At 44.4% G+C, this 16639-nt stretch overlaps 1 protein-coding gene across 2 annotated transcripts in view; it reads left to right on the forward strand.

Moving 5' to 3' along the window:
* The window catches only part of LOC139387100 (glypican-5-like), a 204899-nt gene that overhangs the window by 145541 nt on the left and 42719 nt on the right, over positions 1–16639 (forward strand). For both annotated transcript variants that reach the window (XM_071133103.1, XM_071133102.1), the window contains one exon: positions 13224–13362. In XM_071133103.1, the coding sequence (XP_070989204.1) occupies positions 13224–13362 (139 nt within the window). The remainder of the gene's footprint in view (positions 1–13223; positions 13363–16639) is intronic.

Raw genomic sequence — 16639 nt, forward strand, 5'->3', positions numbered from 1 at the left:
TTTGTCCCTATGTGCATTTGCAAACTGTAGTCTGGCTTTTTTTATGGTGGTTTTGGAGCCGTGGCTTCTTCCTTGCTGAGCGGCCTTTCAGGTTATGTCGATATTGGACTCGTTTTACTGTGGATATAGATACTTTTGTACCTGTTTCCTCCAGCATCTGCACAAGGTCCTTCACTGTTGTTCTGGGATTGATTCGCACTTTTCGCACCAAAGTACGTTCATCTCTAGGAGACACAACACGTCTCCTTCCTGAGCTGTATGACGGCTGCGTGGTCCCATGGTGTTTATACTTGCGTACTATTGTCTGTACAGATGAACGTGGTACATTCAGGCGTTTGGAAATTGCTCCCAGGATGAACCAGACTTGTGGAGGTCTACAATTTTTTTTTCTGAGGTCTTGGCTGATTTCTTTTAATTTTCCCATGATGTCAAGTAAAGAGGCACTGAGTTTGAAGCTCGGCCTTGAAATACATCCACAGGTACACCTCCAGTTGACTCAAATTATGTCAATTAGCCTATCAGAAGCTTCTAAAGCCATGACATCATTTTCTGGAATTGTCAAAGCTGTTTAAAGGCACAGTCAACTTAGTGTATGTAAACTTCTGACCCACTGGAATTGTGATACAGTGAAATAATCTGTCTGTAAACAATTGTTGGAAAAAAGATTTATGTCATGCACAAAGTAGATCTAAGCGACTTGCCAGAACTATAGTTTGTTAAATTTGTGGAGTGGTTGAAAAATGAGTTCAATTGTCACCAACCGTAAGTATATGTAAACTTCCGACTTCAACTGTAGTTGTGCATACAAACACACACACACACACACACACACACACACACACACACACACACACACACACACACACACACACACACACACACACACACACACACACACACACACACACACACACACACTTTATGTGGGAAGTTCAGATCACTCACACCCTGTTGAAATACCAGTCATGACTTTAGGATTTCTGTAGAACTACAGCCTGACTCCCTGCTCTGCCATTGTCCCTGTGATGTGGGGTGGGAAACCCCTCCCTCTGCTGTTCTCTACCCTCACTGTGTGAAGTAGGGCCTGCTTTGCCCTGCTACCCGCTGAGCCTGGTCACAATATCAATATTCTCTGCCCGTTTCTCATAAAAAACTGGAATGTGTGTCTTTAGCCCCCTGCTGGGGTGCTTTAGAGTGATTTACACACACACGCACGCACGCACGCACGCACGCACGCACGCACGCACACACACACACACACACACACACACACACACACACACACACACACACACACACACACACACACACACACACACACACACACACACACACACACACACACACACACACACACACACACACACACATCGAGTCAGCATCTTTCTCTGTCAGTCCCCTCCTCTCACCATGTAAACTCTTCTTAAGAAGGGGATTGGTAACTCCTGACAACGCCGTCTTCAGTCTGAATAGAATAAACACACACACACACACACACACACACACACACACACACACACACACACACACACATACATTTCTCCGGAGCTGCCTGTTCATCTCAGACTAAAGAATGTTTTTGAAGAAAAGAGAGATGGAGTGGGGGAGGGGGGGGGTGGGGAGTGGAGAGTGAATGAGAATATATTGCATATTTGTGAGGAGTTAGGGCTAAATTGAAAGCCCTTATGAGACTAAATACCTGATTTGTCCTCGGATGCCAGGGTATTTCTACTGGGGGGGGTGAGGCAGACTGACATGTTTTTTGTTTCCACTCTTCTACCCTCTCTCACCCCCCTTTGGGCCCTTCTTTTCTGTTCTCCTCTCCTCCTTTTCTTCTCCTCTTCTCCTTATCTCTCTCTCTCCTCTCTTCCCATCATTCTCTTTCCCTCCTCTATGTGTTGGTCGTCATGGTAGCCATGGTGGAGTGCAGAGCAACAGGTCAGGCACCTTTTACGGCATATAAAAGTGATTATGTCCACTCTGCCATGTCATAGTCTGGCCCTAGATACATACACTGGCTGTCTAAGACTGGCACAATTATTAAGTATATTAGGTATGTCCTAGCCAAATGTAAAAGATGCATTATGATGCATTACAAGATCAAGACATTTTTCAACAAAAATTACAATCATTACAATAACCTTTCCCATTTGTATGACAATTAATCCACCACTCTTTCCACCAAATTCCATAATCGTCACAGCCCTAGCTGTCTCAATAGTCTAAAAAGCCTTCACATCCTTCAGCTTGTGAATCATATGGGATTAAATCTTCCCACTGGGCAAAAACTGATTGAATCAACGTTGTTTCTACGTCATCTCATAGATTTGCAAAAAGTCATCAGCGTAAGGGCTTTTAATCTTTTAACCTAAATCCAAAGACATTTGGTTGATTTCACATTGAATTCACGTCAGTTGACAACTCAACCAAATGTAATTCAAAGCTAGATGTTGAACGTCTGTGCCCAGTGCGTTGGCTTGCACTGATAGTTAAGAGTCGACACAGCAGATCGCCACGTGTTAGTAACGCGTTTAACATTTATGTAATATTCATTAAAACAGTTTGCGAACCAAGAGCCAATCCCACGGCCAATATCTAAAAAGTACGAACACATCATAACAAGTGAGTCACTGTGATCAGACAGATGAACACACCCACCCCTGCAGCTCTGACCGTGCTGTATCTCTTTCCATCTCACAACATCCTCATAACTGATTCACTCATAACACTCTGCTAACATTGCTTTGCCCTGTGCTCTACATGGCCTGCGTCCCAAATGAAACCCTATTCCCTGTATAGATCACTCCTTTTATACCACAGCCCTATGGGCCCTGGTCAAGTACGCCACATCAGGAAAAGGGTGCCATTTGGGACGTAGTGATGGAGAAGGCTGCATACATAACAGCAAGGAACAGTAAACCGTGTCCACAGCCAACTTGAGTCAAGATCAGAACAACTGGAGCGTTGTCTGTTATGCCAAGAACAGGAGCAGTGAGAAACATGTTGGAACAGAACAGAGTAGAGCAGAACAGATCCCATGTTGTAGGTGCTGCTGACTCTTGGCATGAGATCTAAGGGCTAAAGCGAAGCATGCGGATCTCAGTCTCGCCCGTGTGGTATACACTTTGTTTCCAGGGTGGCCGGCGCACTATAGCTGCACCTTACAGCGTGACCAATCAGAGGAATGCATTTTTATGATTCCACTGAAGTCTGCTGGTGCGCTACTTAGGTGCACCTTGCGGCGTGGCCAATCGGGAGATTCATATTTGTGGTTTGTTACTTTTGAAGATTGTCGTCGACGACATCAAACAGGAAGTAAGCGCTCCATTTCCTATCCCTCCTTCACAGTGGCGTCGAATCTAAAGAGCTTTAAAGATCCATCGCCGGGGTAGAAATTGTTCCCTGTCCTTTGGAATGTAGCACCACATTGCCCAGGGCTAGTTCTTGTTTTTCCCTTGGAATTGTCCTTGTCACGATACACATGAGAAGGGACTGGAGTTTTTCCCAGTGAGATCTTGTGGTCAGGGAAAACTCCTCACCTTATAATGTCGGAAGAAGACTGGGAACTTGTAGTTGGCATCAAACTGGGCATTGTGGGCAGCAAACTGATGTCATGGGCATTAAATGTTACTTTCTAGTACTTCCACAGTCCCTTTTTAGAACAGGCCACATAGGCAGAGGGAAGCCTGTCCCGTCAATAATACCATTTAAAGACCCTATAAAGTCATGTTATTGAAAGGCTTTATCTAGAATATTCCTCACACCAGTTTACAGTTTAGGTGGAATGAGAATATGGGCCTTGCCTCCACATAGCTGCTATATCACGATAAACTTTACTGCTCTTTTCAAACCACTGCTGCTCCATTGAGATTGGGACGGTAATAAACAACCATGCATCCCGACACAAACAAAAACACAACATTTTGGAATGCCGCCAGTTAACGAGTCGCCACCGTCGTTGTGAAGGCGGTTGCCACGGCGTTTAATTAATTTACTTGATTTTCTCATTAACTAAAGGGGTCTTTAAAGCCGACTGGGACAAACGGTGTTGTAACACACACGCGCACACACATTAGCAGGAATAGTGTTGTGTATAATGTCATCGGAAGTTGTAGGGATATTAAAGGTCGACTTTGGGCAAAAATGTGAAAATAATGGCTTTAATAAACTGATCAATGCACCATCATGCCTGTTCATTTAATGCAAAAAAGATCCCAAAAATGTATGAATAAGATATTTGGCTACAGAAGTGCCATTTCTTACCGATATCTACAGCTCCCGTCCAAAAACAAATCCTGTGAAATTCCATCAACATTACTGGCTAGCTAAAGTGGCTAGCTTAGCTAACGAACTAGCTACGTCAGTCGAACTAGCTACGTCAGTCGAACTAGCTACGTCAGTCAAAGTAGTTGAGTGTCCATTTGATAAATGACCATAAAAAAACTTTACACCCACTACCCAATCTCAAAAGCTTCAACCCCAGCCGAGAATGTGACTACTGCAGTGCAGTTCATAATCACCAGTATACTGTCAAGGCTGGCCCTAGCTTTTTGGGGGCCCTAAGCGAGATGTGGTTGGGGTTCCCCCACCTCATGGGAAAAACAAGTTAGTGACCTCTCTTGGTTAGGTGCCCCCTACCGGCCCGCGGGGCCCTAAGCAGCCGCTTATGTCGCTTATTGGCTGGGCCGGCACTGCATACAGTACAGAGTACAGTACGTGTGACTTCTGTGACAATGCAGGGACCGAGGAAATACAGACAGACAAAGAAGCACCACAGTGCCTATTATGAGTTATTATCCCTGTGGCCATGTGTGCACCTGATGCTACTCATGTTAGCCTAGCCAAGCACTTCTCACCCTGGCCTCAGAATAGGCAGGACAAAGGGACACAAGGGGACACAAATGCCACTGTCAACAGCATGCAACATGATCTGGTGCCATTACTCATTACCATAGAAACACATATCGCTAGTGATTTACATGTTACCCTTGCTTAACCTTATGGCTACTGCCTATAAAACAAGTTAACGCATGATCTGGGGACTATTGTGTGCAACTTTCACCTTTGCGGGAAAAGCTGTGAAGTGAGAAGTGAGGTTTACCGTAGGTGTTACCTGATCTGATGGAAAGACCTCTATGAAGTATCTGTATAGTGTAGGGCTGTGTTGTTGTGGGTTCGGTGTATATAGGGTGTATAGGGGGCCCTGACCTTAGAGATCCTTTTAATTCTCTATTTGGTTAGGTCAGGGTGTGACTAGGGTGGGCAATCTATGCTTTCTATTTCTTTGTTGGCCGGGTATGGTTCCCAATCAGAGGCAGCTGTCTATCGTTGTCTCTGATTGGGGATCATACTTAGGCAGCCTTTTTTCCACCTGTAGTTTGTGGGATCTTGTTTTTGGTACTGTGCTGTTTAGCCCTGCTAGACGTTACGTGTCGTTTTGTATTTGTTGTTTTTCCGGTGTTCATTTAATAAATGAAAATGTACGCATACCACGCTGCACCTTGGTCCGATTCTTCCATCGACGAACGTAACAGTAGGACTTTTTCCTAACTATTTGACTTCACCAGGAAAACTCTGGGGCCTGAGGTATATCGTAAATAGGGCTATAAAAAAAAATCTCCCAGACAGTAATTGTTGGGCCATTACTACAGCGGAAACTACTTGTTTCTAACCCAAACAGTTCAAATGATCTGACCCATATTACCGGCACAATGTTTTTGTCTTCCTCTAGTGATTCGACAGGACCGCATTTTGCCTTTATTAACCATGTCATGGACCATTCTAAAACTACTCACGGATCGTTTATCATTTATTGACACTTTGTCGCGTTACCCCATTTGGCTAGCTAGCTAACAACCTGGTCACTCTACCAGTATATCCAAACAACAGAAAGAAAGCTACTTTTGAAGCACATGTTGTCCCATATAAACTAATATATAACACCTTAAAGACATCAGAACTCATAGTCCTTAAGAACTCCTCAAATCTCCCCTCTCCCCTGTCTCCTTCTCTCTCTGTCTCTCCCCTCTCCCTCTCGCTCTCACTCTCTCTCTTTCTCTCTCTCTCTCTCTCTCTATTGTATTGTTATCTAGTACAGAGGGAGAATAATAAGAACTTGCATTAAGTAGCTTCTTGTCTCCGAAGAGAGGGAGTGAGAGAAAGACAAGGAGAGGTGCTGGTGAATTCCTAATGAAAAGCTAATATTTGCCCTATTTATCCGTTATTTTACCAGGTAAGTTGACTGAGAACACGTTCTCATTTGCAGCAACGACCTGGGGAATAGTTACAGCGGAGAGGAGGGGATTAATGTGCCAATTGTAAACTAGGGATTATTAAGTGACCATGATGGTTTGAGGGCCAGATTGGGAATTTAGCCAGGACACAGGGGTTAACACCCCTACGATAAGTGCCATGGGATCTTTAATGACCTCAGAGAGTTAGGACACCCGTTTAACGTCCCACCCGAAAGATGGCACCCTACACATTGGGATTTTTTTTTTTAGACCAGAGGAAAGAGTGGCCCTCCAAACTGAAAGAGTGGCCCTCCTACTGGCCCTCCAAACACCACTTCCAGCAGCATCCAGGAACTGACCAGGACCAACCCTGCTTAGCTTCAGAAGCAAGCCAGTAGTGGTATGCAGGGTGGTATGCTGCTGGCGAAGAATGAAACAGACTTAGATGAGGGGCAGCACTGTCATCTCTATGCTTATGGATTCTCTGTGTTTAGTCAAGTGTGGCTTTTCATTCCATTCTGGCCTCTTTCCTTTTATATTTGACATTGCCTTGTCTTGAGCAAAGTACAATGTCTCAAAAAAGAAGATTAGGCTACTGTCATTACATAAAGATACAGAACTGTCATATGAAGCCTTAGAGTTTGTGTGAAACCATGTATAAATTAGGAAATGGTCAAAGACTAAAATACTATGTGCTTTCTTGAGTTTTTGAAGTGGTCTGACAACAGTGGCCATTTTTCTAAATGTCACAATCTACCAAGATGTCACCTCCAGTGTCAAAGATGTTGAGTGACCGACAGGTCCCTAGTGTCATTGTGTCAAGGACGAGTGTCTCTAACACTTTGTGTCACTCCACTGTCCACTCCAACCTTCATCTATGTGACCGGTCCAACTGTTACCAAGGTCACCTGCGTCTATGGACTGATGCTCTCAGCTCACATAAGTGTGTGTGTGTGTGTGCGTGCCTGCGTGCGTGTGTGTGGTGTGTGTGTGTGTGTGCGTGCGTGCGTGCCTGCCTGCGCGTGTGTGGTGTGTGTGTGTGTGTGTGCGTGTGTGTGTGCATACAGTACATACTTTCTATTTATTTTATTTTATTTAACCTTTATTTAACTAGGCAAGTCAGTTCTTATTTACAATGACGTCCTACCAAAAGACAAAAGGCCTCCTGCTGGGTTGGGGGCAGGGAAAAAAAAATATATATATATAAATAAATTCAATTAAAATATTGTACAAAACACACATCACGTCAAGAGAGACAACACAACACTACATAAAGAGAGACCTGAGACAACAACAGCACGGCAGCAACACATGACATCGCAGCACGGTAGCAACACAACATGGCAGCAACACAACATGGTAGCAGCACAAAACAGCAGAGGTGGGACCAAGTCATTGTTTTACAAGTCACAAGTAAGTCTCAAGTCTTAGCCTTCAAGTCCCAAGTCAAGTATCAAGTCAAAACAGGCAAGTCCAAGTCAAGACCGCCAAGTGACAAGTCAAGTCTCAAGTCCTAAACTTTGAGTTTCGAGTCCTAAACAAGTCATAATGTGCTCTTCACCAAATGTAATACCATTTCATATTTCAGTATCAGTATCAAATGTATTGATATAGCCCTTCGTACATCAGCTGATATCTCAAAGTGCTGTACAGAAACCCAGCCTAAATCCCCAAACAGCAAGCAATGCAGGTGTTGAAGCACGTTGGCTAGGAAAAACTCCCTAGAAAGGCCAAAACCTAGGAAGAAACCTAGAGAGGAACCAGGCTATGAGGGGTGGCCAGTCCTCTTTTGGCTGTGCCGGGTGGAGATTATAACAGAACATGGCCAAGATGTTCAAATGTTCATAAATGACCAGCATGGTCAAATAATAGGTCTGGGACAGGTAGCACATCCGGTGAACAGGTCAGGATTCCTTAGCCGCAAGCAGAACAGTTGAAACTGGAGCAGCAGCACGGCCAGGTGGACTGAGGACAGCAAGGAGTCATCATGCCAGGTAGTCCTGATTTAACAAGAGTAATGGTATATTAAATGTACGCAAATCATGAATGCTTTTAAAACTATATATATTTATTCCTTTCCAAATAAACTTTATATTTCCATGGAAATACATGGGTAGCCATGAGAAAGACACATCAATATGACAACAAAAACGAAATATGCTAGTGCTCTCTCTCTCTCTCTCTCTCTCTCTCTCTCTCTCTCTTCTGCCTCTTACAGTATGCTGCAAACAGCCCTTCTTCTTGTCCAAGTCTATGGTCCTCTCACTCTTCCTCATCAACAAGAGGCACAGCTTGCTCAGTCCCTGCAGCATCTTGCAGAATCACTTCTGGCAAAACATGTGAAAGCAGAAACAAAAAGGCTGGTATTATTGGTATTGGTGAGTATTGGTGATGCAGTGGGTTAAACTGAACAAGTATTATTGTTGCAGTCAATTGGATTCAATTATGAGGAAAAAGTTACATTAAACTCAATAATATTGACCTTTCACTCTTTGTGCCACCTCCTCCTTGACCAGCACATGTTGCTCCACCCACATCAGAGAAAAAGCCGGATCCAAGGCAGCTGCTTTGAGGTAGACTGGATCTGAAAAGGGGGCAGTGATTCCATCTTGTGTTCTGGCCATTTTCACATTGATGAAAATTCCAAGAAATGCCTGGAGACTTCTGACCAGGCCGCTCAGGAAATGGACTTGAGGCTTCCACTGCTCCAGGTGGTGATTCAGGGACAGGACCGAGGGAACAACAGAACTGATTGTGACGATCTTCTCCCCCTGTGTCATATCTGTTGCTTCTTTAAATGGCCTCAGGATGTCCACCAACTCCCGTACTGTGAACAACAACTCCTTGTGCCCAGCCTTTTCTAGAACATGACTGAGCTTTAGATGGTCACATTAGATAACTGCCTTCACTTGTCTCAGTGTTGAGGTCCATCTTGTGTTGACAGCAGCAGGGATGCCTCTTTCCCCAAAATCAGCCTCAAACACCTCTTTGAATGTTGTGCTTGTATGCAGCAGTGAGCTGATTTTTGATAACTTTGAAAGAGAAGGAGTCATCACTTTTGTTTCTTTCAAGCCATAACCAACTACCAGATGGAGAGTGTGGGCAAAACACTGCAAGCACAGTTTTCTTTACAATAGCAGCATCCACTGTTGGTCTTCCAGGGTTAGGTCATTCAAGAGCTCTGGGTCATCAAGGTGATCTTCGTCTTCTTGTTCAACGGGGAAGCACACCGTGAATGCTTTTCTCATGTTGGCAGCATTGTCACTAATGATATTGTACAATTCATCTTTGATGCTGTACTCACCACATATGGCCTCAAATTGCTCACAGATTCTTTTGGCCGTGTGTGGGCCTTTGAAGCGGTCTCAGGCCAAGAGATTGGACTTGAGGTGTATCCTCTCTCCATCTTTCTCTTCTTTCAGTGCACAGTGACACCAAGGAACCCCCTCATCTTTTGGTCGGACCAAATGTCCACTGCGACTGAAACATGGCCTGTGTTGCTCAACTGAATTTTCAGTTTTGAACGTCTCTCTGTAGCGAGGTTCTCTACTTTTGATGTCAATGTTCTACGACACACTGGGCTGTACTTACTGTCAACAAATAACAGAAAGGGACGAAAACTCTTGTTTTCCACAATAGAGGCAAGTTGCAGTCAAAAACCAGGTCAGACAGTATTGCATTGTTGATAGCTTTCTGCTGTGAATGATTCATGCTGTACTGCCCTACACGGGTCTCCATGAACTGTGAGATTGGAGACTGTTGTGGTTCACTTGTGACACTTTTGTTAATCTGTTATTGTTCAAATCTGTAAGCATATAAAAAAATAATTGAGCGGGGTAGTAGCACAATCTTGCCTGGTCTCAATCTTGGGTGCAATGATCACGTTCCCGCGCTGGCTGACTGTGTGGCGGCTCATTGATTTAACATTATGTTAGCCTACATGCTATACTAGCAAAGTTATATATAGCTGTCGGATATATTAGCCACGACTTACTGTTCTTTGTGCAGCTTCAAATGTCGAACAAAGTTGGAAGTTGTTGCGCCTCCATCTGTAATTTTCTTCCCGCATGTTTTGCAAGTTTGCAATCCGTTTTTTTGTTGACTACAGCGTAGTCTGTATATCCGAAAATAATAATTTGGGGTATCATCTTTCCAATGGCTCAATCTGAATTCACCCGCCGACGTTCCTCCGCACTGCCACGCGCAACTTTGTCTCCGCTGGCACAATGTGATTGGCTGCTGTCCGATTCAAACTGTAATCCGTTAAATGAAGAGTTTAATAGTATCATTTTTATCATTTGGGCTTGTGGAGGGTATCAAGTCAGGTCGAGTCATAAGGCTCAAGTCCAAGTCAAATCACGAGTCATTGGTGTTAAAGTCAAAGTCGAGTTGCAAGTCATCATATTTGTGACTCGAGTCTGACTCGAGTCCAAGTCATGTGACTCGAGTCCACACCTCTGCAAAAAGGGTACAAACATAATTGGGCACAGACAACAGCACATAACGTAAGAAGGTAGAGACAACGATACATCACGCAACGCAGCCACAACTGTCAGTACGAGTGTCCATGATTGAGTCTTTGAATGAAGAGATTGAGATAAAACTGTCCAGTTTGAGTGTTTGTTGCAGCTCGTTCTAGTCGCTAGCTGCAGCGAACTGAGAAGAGGAGTGACCCAGGGATGTGTGTGCTTTGGGGACCTTTAACAGAATGTGACTGGCAGAACGGGTGTTGTATGTGGAGGATGAGGGCTGCAGTAGATATCTCAGATAGGGGGGAGTGAGGCCTAAGAGGGTTTTATAAATAAGCATACTCTAGCACACATACAAACCCCTACATTGTTCACGTTACCTTTCTACTCCAAAGTCTAAGTTTTGACGTTGTGTCAGGAGATCCTTATCTCAGACATGTTCTGTTGAAACAAAAAAGACCTTGAACAGTACAGAAATAACATTCCTGGAATGGCCAGCGGGGCATCCAATTAGACCACCCCATGCTGAGAGGGAAGAAGGGAAGATCCAATCAAAATGCAGATTGGATGGGCAGTCTCTCTAATCATCGTGGCTAGTCTTTCATGTTGCAACTCAGTACAGGAGAGGCTTCTTTTGCAGCGGTGTGAAGTAGTTATAGATGGTCAAGGTGAAAGAAGATGGTAAGAGAGAAAGGGAAGTGGTGAAGGATGTGTGCCAAATGGCGCCCTATTCCCTATGTAGTGCAATTTGACCATGAAGGCCTGATTTACACAGTCTCATCTAAACAGTTGATGTTGAGATGTGTCTGTCACTTGAACTCTGTGAAGCATTTATTTGGGCTGCAATCTGAGGCTGGTAACTCTAATGAACTTATCCTCTGCAGCAGAGGCAACTCTGTGTCTTCCTTTCCTGTGGCAGTCCTCATGAAAGCTAGTTTCATCATAGTTTTTGCGACTGCACTCAAAATTCGCGAAATTTTCCCAGATTGAATGACCTTCATCTCTTAAAGTAATGATGGACTGTCTTTTCTCTTTGCTTATTTGAGCTGTTCTTGCCATAATATGGACTTGGTCTTTTACCAACTAGGGCTATCTTCTGTATACCCCCTCAAAATGTGTTTAGTTAAGGCACACCTGTTAGTTGAAGTGCATTGCAGGTGACTACCTCATGAAGCTGGTTGAGAGAATGCCAAGAGTGTGCAATGCTGTCATGAGGGCAAAGGGTCGCTACTTTGAAGAATCTCAAATATAACATATATTTTGATTTGTTTAACACTTTTTTTGTGTTATTTCATGTCTTCACTATTATTGTCAAATGTAGAAAATAGTCCAAACGAAGGTAAAAGTCCTTGAATGAGTAGGTGGGTCCAGACTTTTGACTGGTACTGTATGTATAATTATTTAACTACAGGTACCGTAGATGTGAGCGAAAATAGCTGTAAGTAGCAGTAAAAGTATTGTTGTCCGTTAGTTTACTCCAATCAGGGTGGGGATGGTATGGTAGGGGGAAAGTATAGAGAAGAGAAAAAAAGGGGGATTGGAAATGATGCAAAGAATTAAATTGATTTAACCTACAATCTTTCTGCAATATTTAAGCTGATCTCCCACCAAAAAAAAGCCATTAAAAGATTTCTAAGAGAATTCTAATAAATTCTAATAAAGTTTTACAGAGCTTGGCTTCAGTAACAGAAAGTCCCTAATTATCTCAGCCTGTTCTTCATTATCCTCCATTTAGAGAACATTCAGTCTTCCTTTCTATTATTACCAGCCCCCATCCCCCAGTACGTCAATCGTTTCTCGTCACCTCGCGGGCACTTGTTGTCATTTGTCGTGATTGATGTGTCAGCGAGGCTACAGGGAAATTAACCATAGGGCCACACACACACACGCATGCACGCACGCACGCACGCACGCACACACACACACACACACACACACACACACACGCACACACAGAGTCGATTTAAAGATCACACAGTGCTCTCCATAAAGACCCTTGGGTCCTCTGGAGCAGAAGGCTGTCGCTGGCAGCGCCCCGACCCACCGACGCTGTCACACGGTGGGGTGTGAAGGGATACGCCGTTGGGGCGGCAGGAACCACAGCTAATATGCCATCGTGCTAACGCTACTGACTGCTTTGCTCCCAATGTGTTATGATGTGGCTAAGAGGGATCCATTGGAAGATAGACAGAGGAATAGAGTATCTTTGGGTGTAGATGGCTGACACAACCTTTAAGAACTGTTTGAGATTCCAGTCTGATTCTGCTATTGACAAAGAATAATTATCAAACACTTGAGTTGAACCCTATTTCAATGATTGTCTGCTTGGTTGTGTTGATAAGCATCTGATAGGGGACGGTTTGAATAAAGGGATTGAGTGAGAGAAAAGTAGAGAGGCTATGCAGTGGTATTATCTGTATCCGGCATTCAGGTACGCCATAATCGCAGCAATTCATCCATTGGCTCACCGTTGAGAGTGTTTATTCCTGTCTTATAACACAATGCTTTGTCTGTCCACCAGGAGATTCAGGACATGCTGCCAGGGCTGGGCCAGAGCGAGTCCTGGGGGGAGCTGGGTAGTGGCGACACAGAGGATGGCAGCGGAGACTGTGACGATGAAGACGGGTGTCAAGGGTCTGGAACGGGGACGGTCAGGAGCTGTGAGTCGCACATGTACACACACACACACACACACACACACACACACACACACACACACACACACACACACACACACACACACACCATCGGAGGTGTGGGTTCAGATGTCACAGCAAGGCCGTTTCCTGGACCATATTCCTCCAATACAAACTGCAAGACTATGGTGTATTGCAAAGTGGAGGTCTCTGTTACAGCTTTGTTTTCACAGACTGCCAAACTATTTACTCTGCACCTTGACCTCTACAGCTATGTTTACAAGTGAACAACCCACTGTAATAACCCTCATAACACCAGTGTAGAGGGAGGGAGGGAGGGAGAGGGAGGGAGGGAGGGAGGGAGGGAGGGAGGGAGGGAGGGAGGGAGGGAGGGAGGGAGGGAGGGAGGGAGGGAGGGAGGGAGAGAGATGATCTGGTTATTCCCAGCCTACAGCAGCACCTAGATCTTCTGCATAGATTCTGTCAGACCTGGGCCCTGACAGTAAATCTCAGTATGACAAAAATAACGGTGTTCCAAAAAAGGTTCAGTTGCCAGGACCACAAATACAAATTCCATCTAGACACTTTTGCCCTAGAGCACACAAAAAAACTATACATACCTCGGCCTAAACTTCAATGCCACAGGTAACTTTCACAATGCTGTGAACGATCTGAGAGACAAGGCAAGAAGGGCATTCTACGCCATCAAACAATACAGGGTAAAAATACTTGAATCAGTTATAGAACCCATTGCCCTTCATGGGTGTGAGGTCTGGGGTCCGCTCACCAATCAAAAATTCACAAAATGGGACAAACACCAAATTGAGACTCTGCATGCCGAATTCTACAAAAAATATCCTCCGTGTACAACGCAGAACACCAAATAATGCACGCAGAGCAGAATTAGGCCGATACCCACTAATGATCAGAATCCACTCTGACTGACTGAAAATTAAGGAAAGCTTTGACTATGTACAGACTCAGTGAACATAACCTTGCTATTGAGAGAGGACGCCATAGGCAGACCTGGCTCTCAAGAGAAGACAGGCTATATGCTCACTGCCCACAAAATGAGGTGGAAACTGAGCTGCGCTTCCTAACCTGCCAAATGTATGACCATATTAGAGACATGTATTACCCTCCAATTACACAGCAGCAATATTTGTAACTTGTTACTACAACAAAAGGTCAACCAGTGAAGAACAAACACTATTGTAAATACAACCCATATTTATGTTGATTTATTTTCCCTTTTGTACTTGAACTATTTGGACATCGTTACAACACTGTACATAGACATAATATGACATTTGAAATGTCTTTATTCCTTTGGAACTTTTGTTTGCCAAAACGTTGTATTGTTTATTTCACCTTGCTTGGGCATCCTATCTTTGGGAAACATCTGAGAACGAGCATAGTCCATCTGCTTCACTGGCCAACCATGTCCTGTTCATGCCCTGTTTCTCTCTCTCTCTCCCTCTTTCTCTCAGTCAGTGCCAACACATGGCCACAGCTGCTACGGAGCTTAACTCTAAATCCTCCAACCTGTGGAAGGCAAAGAAACAAAGTGTTCTCAAACAATCCTCCCTCTGTCCCTCACTGATACGATTTATAGTCTCCCTGATACACACACACACACACACACACACACACACACACACACACACACACACACACACACACACACACACACACACACACACACACACACACACACACACACACACACACACACACACACACACACACACACACACACACAAACAGAGCCTTGGGCAGGCCTGGGGAGGATTGCGAAGGGATTATTGAGAAGACAGAAAACCTGATGACTTTGATTTTCTCATTTGATACCTAATCATCCAACTGACTCCTCCTCACCCCTCCACCCTCCTCACACCTCCACCCTCTTCACCCCTCCACCCTCCTCACACCTCCACCCTCCTCACCCCTCCACCCTCCGCACACCTCCACCCACCTCTATTATACAGTGTGCTGGACTGTCCAGTCAACTATTATAGAGGTGTGGAGATATTTGATTTGTGGCACAGGAGAGAATGTGTTGTTATGGGGTGGAGGTCAGGACTCTTCCTTTTTTCATCTCTCTCTCTCTCTCTCTCTCTCTCTCTCTCTCTCCTCTCCCTCTCTCCTCCCCCTCTCTCTCTCTCTCTCTCTCTCTCTCTCTCTCTCTCTTTCTCTCGCTCTCTCTCTCTCTCTCTCTCTCTCTCTCTCTCTCTCTCTCCATCTCTCTCTCCTCTCTCCCTCTCTCTCTCTCTCTCTCTCTCTCTCTCTCTCTCTCTCTCTCTCTCTCTCTCTCTCCTCTCTCTATCTCTATCTCAGAATATATCTGCTTTGACCTCGATGGTCTCTTTCCCTGCTTAGTGGTTGCTATGTAGGGTGTGTTCTTGTGTGTGTGTATGTGCATGCTCTTTGTTCGTGTGTGTGTGTGTGTGGCAGTATATTGATGTATATTGGTGAGTTCACAAGGCCACTGGACCTGCCTCTAGGGTGCTGTTAATTTACAGGGATGACCTCTGACCCAGGAACTATTAATTAATTTACAGATTTATTCCAGTCACACATGCCGACATACACACAAAATAAAAAATGAAAAGTTGAAATGTCTTTGGCAGTGTTTCCCCAACACCTTCCATTGGGACCCCAAGGGGTGCACGTTTTGTTGTTTGCCCTAACACTACACAGCTAGCCAACTAATAACCAACAAATCATCAAGCTTTGATTATTTGAATCAGCTGTGTAATGCTAGGGCAAAAACCAAAACGTGCACCCATTGGGGTCCTGAAGACCGAATTTGGGAAAGACTGATCTATTCACGGATGTGAATACTTATGTAAATGAGATATTTCTGTATTTCATTTTCAATACATTTGGATACATCATAAACAAAAATGCTTTGTCATTATGGGGTATTTTGTGTAGATGGGTGAGAAAGAAAATTGATTTAACCCATTTTGTATTCAGGCTGTAACAACTAGGGCCCTTACGGCGACACCGGCGATCACGAGTCTTGATGGCAGTCAAATTCCATGTGACCGTTTAGTCACGGTAATTAGGCTTCTCCAAGCTCTGATGCTGCTGATGGTCATTAGTAGCCTACCAATCTTGCTAACTGCCTGGTACCCTGCACTCTGTTGTCCCTCTAATCTAAAATCTAATCAAATACTTCATGAGAGCCCATGAGCTCATGTTGAGCAACATCTCTATAGGCTATGCAGTTGTGTGAGAAAACAGAGTGATGGCCTCTATTAAAAAGAGGAGGATCCCATCAGCTTTCTATAGGCTA

This window comes from Oncorhynchus clarkii, chromosome 28, assembly GCF_045791955.1.
Source record: "Oncorhynchus clarkii lewisi isolate Uvic-CL-2024 chromosome 28, UVic_Ocla_1.0, whole genome shotgun sequence".
Taxonomy (NCBI): Eukaryota; Metazoa; Chordata; class Actinopteri; order Salmoniformes; family Salmonidae; genus Oncorhynchus; species Oncorhynchus clarkii.